General features: G+C 42.5%; 1 protein-coding gene across 1 annotated transcript; it reads left to right on the top strand.

Moving 5' to 3' along the window:
• The first annotated feature begins 131 nt into the window (after positions 1-131).
• On the top strand, positions 132-7,818 carry clu (clusterin). Its single transcript, XM_029425797.1, has 10 exons — positions 132-199; positions 3,531-3,690; positions 4,061-4,209; positions 4,335-4,505; positions 4,678-4,848; positions 5,049-5,262; positions 5,476-5,616; positions 6,567-6,793; positions 6,874-7,046; positions 7,283-7,818. Exons 2-10 carry the CDS (start codon positions 3,576-3,578, stop codon positions 7,293-7,295), a joined length of 1,374 nt encoding a protein of 457 aa, XP_029281657.1. The 5' UTR covers positions 132-199; positions 3,531-3,575; the 3' UTR covers positions 7,296-7,818.
• Positions 7,819-8,226: the final 408 nt, after the last annotated feature.

Here is an 8,226-nt window from a genome sequence, read left to right as displayed (position 1 = left end):
TGCCGCCAGTCATGATAGCGATTTACTTTGAAGGGTAATACCGGAAGTTGTCTTTTATTTGGCTGTAGCGTGATGCTAGCGGCGGCGGGCAGTATGAGTCACATGTCTGCACCTTCGCAGTTATCCGCGGGTATAAATACGAGCAGCAGAGAGACAGACGCAGCTTCAGACGGTCTGGAGTCTCAGGAAACAAACAAAGGTGAGTCAGATGAGCTTTTATTTTGTGAGAGTCTGCAGCATGGTGATGCTCAGAGAAAAAATAGTCTCTTTAATGCAAAGTCGTGATAATAGTGTTATTATGATAAATGAGAATAGAAGAGAGTGCAACATATGAGTTGCATTAAGCTTATGAAATTTCAACATGTTCTAACTTTGATTCGGCTGTATAATGTGTATTGATTTAATTATTAAAAACGGGGTCCATTCAGTTGTTTTTCTTTATGTAGACTTCATAACTGACAAGGTGGCTGCTGTTTTGTATAGCTTACTCATGGGTGTGACCTCCATTTTTGGATCAAAACAACTGGATTAGGGTCGATGACATCATGTTGTGGTCGGTTCACTCTAATGCACTTCAGGCTAGGCACACCCAGCAGCAATACTAACTGTAAAACAGGAATATTAACATGCTAGGCCTATTTGATGATGAACCGTTGACAGTGTTGAATGAAGGAATAGAGAATTTTAAAAGGAAATTCAGGCTGTTATACATATAGGACTATTGTACAATAGCTATTGTAATATCAACAGTTTTAAAAATAGAAAATGTTGTACATATTCTGGTTTAGAACTGACCTTCATTTCTCCGTAAACCACATGACAAGTGAATTCTTTTGGGTGCTGAAGTCCCTAAACACCTCAAATGAGGCCAAAATGAGGTCACGTGTGTCAGTGTCCCATTTGTTGTAAATGGAGCCCAGATGATCCAGATTAGAATAATTATTCCTTCTTATTCTGGTATTGAGAAAGTTGTTTGTGCAGGTTTGAGCTTCTAACAGCGAGAATGAGACAGAAACAGAAAGGGAATTAATCAACAGTGAAAACAAGCATCAGCTGCAGTTATCAGAGGACGTACAAACAATCAACGGGAAAGTATTCACATTTGGAAGCAGAAAGTAAATAGATTTATAATGTATTACTATGTAGTAATATTACAATACTATGCAATGTATGCTGTAGAGAAATGGAAAAGAATACCATGATGTATAATATAATAAAAAACTATATTGATAAGATAATAGTCTTATCATATCGTGATATATGTAATATTACGCAATGTAGGATACAATAGTTTAATGTATGGACTCAAACACAGCATCTGCTGCAGATGTTTTACTGTATTTGACTTCATGAAGCTGAAACTCTCTGGACGGCCCACATCTGGACGTCTGCTGCTTTTGCATTCTTCAGTTGTGTAACCAGGATCCCTGCAGCTGCTATTCAGCAAATAATATAGCTTGACCTCTGCCTTGTAAATCCTTTCTCCTTTCTCTCCGTTAACCTTTCTGCATCTGTTTTAACTCTCTCGAGCTCCGTGCTTCTTCTCTTTGCACGTCAAGTCTTACTTCATTCTGTCTCGCGGGTACCAGTCAGCCCCCCGTTTACAAACCTTCCCGTAACTGACATGTTGTAATTAAAGCGAGATTGTCACATGAATAATGACCTCATTGTGTAAGCCGCTGCAGTTTTTGTTTTTAGCCTCCAGGTGGGAGTTCAGTTTTTCACTGCAGATTAAAAAAAGCACATTTCTTCAGAGAGCTTATGAATGCCGTCAGTAATGAACTGTATCTTCCTTATAATACTTATAATAGTTGGAAGGAAAGCTTAGAGCTTCAATAAAGAGTTACTGAATTTACTGTAAAAGTGTGGACATCGTATGTTAAGATAAATGTAAAAGTTATAAATCATTTTAGTGACGCTGTGCACACTTTACTTTGCTTGTTTCCATAGGAACAGCAGTAGATGGTGGGTGAGCACAAACTGCACAAACATCCCTGAGCAGGAACAATCTGAAAAACAAAGTTACATAAGATATATCTTTGTTTTAAGGACAAATTACCTCTTTATTGTATATGGGTCAACGTCCCTCTCAGGATAATATAATGGCCGACCATAACTTATCTCACACTGTATGCACCAAGGACACTCCTGTCCACAAACATGCTATGATCAATATCTTTTATATTAACAATGGATTCAATTACTATGTATAAAGATGTTGTGACTAGCTGGTAAACTTAGCGGAGCGTTCAGCAGATAAAGAGCCTGGTATACAGAACACTTCGTGTCTGTTGGATGTGTTCAGTTAATAAGCTGAACTTGTTAGCAAACACTTGTGTAAGTAAATAAGCAACTGTTTACAGTTTTGTGTTTAGAGCCTGTTTTTCTGCTGCGTCCCAAGTTGCAAAAAAAAACCGTTAACAGTTAAGCCTGTGGACAAAGCGAGGTCTAAAAGAAGACTCACGTCCTCCTGGATCACTTAAGGGCAATACGCAAAGTCAAATCTACAACCTGATGTACCTTCCTCCAACTCCTGCAATCTATTTTAGAAAACGCTTCAATAGTTCCATGAGAAGGTCTGACTGTCCTGTACAGAAACCTGACCTCAAACCCATCCGACACCTTTGGGATGAAGAGGAACGCCGACGCTGACGCTCTGGTGTCTGAATGGGAGCAGATCCCTGCAGCCAGGTTGCAAAAACTTGCAGAAAGAAACCTGGAGGCTGTTTATAACAGCAGATTTACAATGAGACGTTAATAATAATGACAAATGAAGGTAATGTTTCGCTGTCCATATACTTTATCAGCGTGCTGTGTATTTAGAGGGAAAAGGAGGATTAGGTAGAGGTAGAGGTAGAGAGAGGTAGAGAGAGGTAGAGAGAGAGAGAGAGAGAGAGAGAGAGAGAGAGGAGAGAGAGAGAGGAGAGAGAGAGAGAGAGAGAGAGAGAGAGAGGAGAGAGAGAGAGAGAGAGAGAGAGAGAGAGAGAGAGAGAGAGAGAGACTGCCTGGAAAAAGAGAAGGCCTGTCTGAATACTTTCTCTCTGTCTTTTTCTGTGTGTGTGTGTGTGTGTGTGTGTGTGTGTGTGTGTGTGTGTGTGTGTGTGAGTCAGGCTCTGTTGAAGCTGTCTGTGCGGGCAGCTGACCAACAGCACACGTGAGAGGAAAACATGAGTAAACAGAGAAAGGGCTGTTCTCTTTATATAATACACAATTGGTCAAAGTCACAGGAAGCACTGATCTGAGGTCAGTTTGGTGATAATGTCCTTGTGAATGAAACAGGAGAGCAGGGAAATGATGCATTCAGCAGGCGTCAGTTTGAATTATTTATTAGTATTGATCAGTGATTTGATATTTGGCTGTGTAAGGGGGGAAACTGCTGAGCAGTGACGGTCATTTCCTCCTGCGTAGGTCTCCGGTTCCTTTGCAGCTCGTGACGCCCTCTAGTGGAGACGGAGGGACGTTACAACAACATCACAGCAGTCAGGACTTTAAACTGTATGTTCATGTCTCATGGGGTTCTTTTCCTAAAGGTTTTTTCTCGTCATTGCCTGCTGGCCCCGTGAGAGTCAGAGAGGATGTTGATGATGATGATGATGATGAAGAAGAAGGGGTCCAAGACTCTGGCTGTGGTGGCTCTTCTTCTGGCCTCAGCAAACTGTTTGGTTCCTCCATCAAAAGACGATCTTAACCGTAAGTTTCTCTGCACCGGCATCAGAATACTGCAAAAAATATATCTATAGCTATTTTATTTTTTTATTCAAAAAACAAGCTGCTGTTGGGACTTTAAAATGTATTTTTTAAATGCTGTTAACACCACAAATACAACACCAGTTGCCTACATTATATAGTGGTGGCAGTAGGAATATGGGTGAATTGGTCCTCTAAACATTTATTGAGAAATAAAAAGGAAAATACCATAAAGTAATTAAAATGATTGTTATTCCTGTTTATATGAAAATGTAAATGAGGTCACGTGGGTTGCAATAAAGTGCATTTTTTTTAAATGACATTACATAACACTCCTGCAGGGGATGTTGATACGTTGTTTTGTTTTTTACAGAGATCTCACTCCAGGCAGAAAAGTTTCTGGACAAACAGATCGAGACCGCCGTTAACGGAGTGAAGGAGATGAAGAGCGTGATGCAGAAATCTTCTGAGGACCACCAGAGCTTTTTGGACGTTCTGGAGAAAACCAAGGAGCAGAAAGAGGTAGGAACATGGTGGTGAGGTCGGCGCTGATGGCAGAATGACCTGGGAATAAACACTAAATCCTAAAGATCCCACCAAAATAAGAGCTTGCTTCTTACAATCTTTGTTTCTTATTCCCCCGACAGGAAGCGATGCGCGTGGCTCAGGAGATCGAGGACAAGCTGGAGCGAGAGGAGGAGGTTTGTAACGACACCACGAGGGCTCTGTGGGAGGAGTGTAAGCCCTGTCTGAAGAACACCTGCGTCAAATACTACTCCCGAACATGCAGCAGTGGATCTGGACTGGTGGGACGCCAGGTCAGACCCTCACATGTTCACACACTCGATCATTTACATGGAGCTTTGATCATAATTCAGATATTAGCCGGTCAAGTGACATGTTGCCGTTTCATTGATTACATAATGCTTTGAGAAAAAAAGAAATGTGTGTATATATATATATATTTAAGATTCCTCTTCTGACCTGCAGCTGGAGGGCGTGTTAAACAGATCGTCTCCCTTCTCCATCTGGATCAATGGGGAGAATATGGACGTCCTGGAGCAGGAGGGGCGGCGACAGAGCAGAGAGTTCATGAACCTGGAGGATAAATACACCGAGATGGCCGACGGCGTGGACAGCATCTTCTCAGACAGCATGAAGGTGCTGGACACACATACATATTTACTTGTGTATATGAGTGAGGGATGTATTACTGCACCTGGTTGAGGTTGTCCAAAGACTGACATTAATACCACTAAACTATATTTAACATTAGACTCACGAGTGTCTGTAGGTGTTAAGTGGATACTCTCGCTGCAGGACAGAGTAGTTACAGTCTCTGTGTCGTTGCTGTTTCTCAGGTGGCGGATCACGTGCACCTCAACCCTCCGGCGTTGTTTTTCCCCAACTTCCTGGCACCGTACACTCGCCACAGCAGAAGCATTCGCTCGCTCTTCAACGATCCGTTCCACGGCTTCCAGAATCTGTTCTCCCCGATGATGGGCATGGGCAGAAACCTCTTCAGCTCTGTGGGCTCCATGATGGACATCGACTCAGACGCAGCTCCCAATGAAGGTACACTGTCTGACATATTCTACTTTAACTGTCGACGCCCTTTTACTAACATCGTTAGGGTTTTGATTGACAGCTGTAATTGTGTTTTGACCGTTTGAGTCTAAAAGATAAACATATAAATCGTGTCGAGACAAAAGAACTTTAACACTTCATGAAAGTTACATGTGTACTTATAAAGAACACATTGTCTAAACCTTTTGTGTCTGGTGGCAGACGGCAGCGTGAACGAGGACGTGGTCATCACAAAACCTTTTGGCACCGGTAAGATGACCTGCAGAGAGATTCGCCGCAACTCAGCCGGCTGCCTCAAGTTCCGCGACGAGTGTCAGAAATGCAAAGATATCCAGCAAGTCGGTAAGAAAATGTGTTTTATTCATGTTGTGACCTGATGAGGAGGAGACGGACTGCGTCACGCTGCACAAAGACGAGTAGCACTGATGGGGAACATGCATAAAAACGTATAACGGTTCAGTGGGCGCAGGGTCCTTTCATGCACCCTCCTCCACCCTCCTCCTGCAGGAAACCGGAGATGGAGACCTGGATGACGATCCAGATGTTTTTATTAGAGCAACACAATTAGCATTTATGATAATGTTGGAAACAGGAAGGGCTTCAAATGAACCTGATTTAATTATGTCATCTCTTAAAGCGGACGTTAAGGTACAATGTGATCGAATCAGATCCTTCATTAAATCTGTGGCCTCTGCTGTGACGGCAGACTTCTGCTTGTTTTTCTGAAGCTTAATATTATGTTTCATAAAAATGTAATAATACCGTCTGTGAGTGGATATTATAAATATTTCCCAACACTTTAGCAATTTATTTTGCCCTATAGGAGGCTGAAATGTGGCATGTAGGTCATGTATTTGTGAGGTTGTGTGTCCTGACATCACTCTGAAGTGTCATGCTTTACAAAAACATCAACCTTGTTGATAAACGTCAACAGTACATATTTTATCATATATATCAGGAAGACATGATGGCTGCACTCTATACTGCATCATACAATCATTTCAAAGTATATTCTGGGGGAATTTATGCCTTTATTTGATAGTTGACAGTAGAAAGATGACAGGAAATCGTGCAACCGGACACAACATGGACGCCTTTAACAAGCAAATGTTTTCAAATTCAATAAAATGTTAAACCTGCAAAAACCGATTTCTTTGGCAAACTGTCGTTATGAAAGTATTGCTTTAAATACACCACAGTGAAAGTCTTTGGTCAGACATGTGATCCGATGAAATGTGATGTAACAATGCCAGTGCGGTCAGTGAAGTTGTACGCTGATGTTTCCCTCGCAGACTGCTCCGGGAAGAAGCCTCTGGAGAGCCCGCTGAAGGGGGAGCTGGAGGAGGCGCTGGCCATGGCCGAGCGCTTCACTCAGCAGTACAACAGCCTCCTGAAGACCTTCGAGGAGAAGATGTTTAACACCTCCTCCGTGCTGGACCTGCTCAACAAAGAGTTCGGCTGGGTGTCGACTCTGGCCAACAGCACCAACGCCAAGGACGACGTCTTCCGGGTGCAGAAGGTAAAGTGTCTTTATGTGGCATGCCTGTTTTCTTTGCATGACAAGAGCAACCAGAAACCTCCTTTTTACCTGTCCTGCAGGTGAACAGCAGGGACGCTGAGGAGAAGCAGCCTGGAGATACAAACGTGTCCGTGCAGCTCTTCGACTCTCCGCCCATGAACGTCAGCGTGCCGGGCGACATCCCCTGGAACGACCCCAAGTTCTCTGAGGTGTTGGCCCAGGAGGCTCTGGACCGCTACAAGGAATCCAGCATGTGAGTGTCGCGCACGTTTAACCAGTTTATGCTTTATATTTCTTTAAGCGTTTGTGTTTTTCTTGTTACTCGTTTGTTTCTCCATTAAACTGCAACGTTACCTTCAACATAATGAGCTAACATACATGGCACCTGACAGATTTAAACGTTTTAAAGATGTGTTCAGTTCTTTAGTCTTCTGTTATCCTGCCGTCTTATGATGATTTCTGATTTCCTTCTCTTTGTTTTTTTTCCAGTGTGTTCAAATAAAGTCTCAACCTGCTCCGTCTGCTGACAAGTTCTGGACTCATCACACCTGAAACCCCGACAACAAACACGCCTGGAAAACTAAACCTGAAGCCAACACACTGATTCTGTTGTAAATCCTCTTTAAGTCCTGCTTTTGGCAAACGACGAGATATATATTGTTACATTAGAGCTCTTTGTCCTGCTGTAAGAGAAGTAGATGTAGAGAACAGGCCTCATATCATGTCCGCTGGGCTTTGGGCTGCTTGAGTTTCCATTTAAAAGCCATAATGTATGTAATTGACTCTGAAGCTGTTAATTCTCCGCGCTGAACAAGGAGTTAATTCAAGCTGCTTCAGTGGCTTTAAACACGCCAGCAGATCTCTGATGCGTCTCATCTGAGCCGGTTGAAGTGGTCACACTGCTGGAGGTGAAGTCGCTGATCGGAGAGACTAAACGTTGGAGTTGTTGTTCAGATTGCTTTCAGCCCCTCTGTACAACAACCTCGAAGCAAAACATAAATCTAATTAAAAAAACCTGCTCAATCTCCCCCCCCTATCAGTGTCTTGTGTTTTCTGAATTTGGGATTCTTTTGTAAGTTGTCGTGCACACGTCAGAGATACCAACACCTGTCCAACAAAGAATACAATACGTCCGTGTGGCGCTCAGGACTGTATAAAACTGCAGAAATAGACATTTTGGACTTTTAAAAGTGATCGTTCCATCTCAAAGATAGAAGATATACATCAAAGTTATTGTGACTTCAAATACTTTTAAGTTGGTGCACAGAAACAGGTGAACACACACCTGCTGAGACACATTTTGGATGACATGGAATAATTAGACTTGTTTTAATCAACGACTTGCTGCTTTCTTCTCTTTGCATTTGTGTCTGCTCTCGTCACTGCGACAATAAAGTCCAAAAAATGTCTTTTGAACAAATTGTCTAGCTCTT

Source organism: Cottoperca gobio, chromosome 24 (genome assembly GCF_900634415.1).
Source record: "Cottoperca gobio chromosome 24, fCotGob3.1, whole genome shotgun sequence".
In the NCBI taxonomy this organism is placed as follows: Eukaryota; Metazoa; Chordata; class Actinopteri; order Perciformes; family Bovichtidae; genus Cottoperca; species Cottoperca gobio.
The sequence above is the reverse complement of the archived record's forward strand: the minus strand, read 5'-3'. Positions and strand labels throughout refer to the sequence as shown.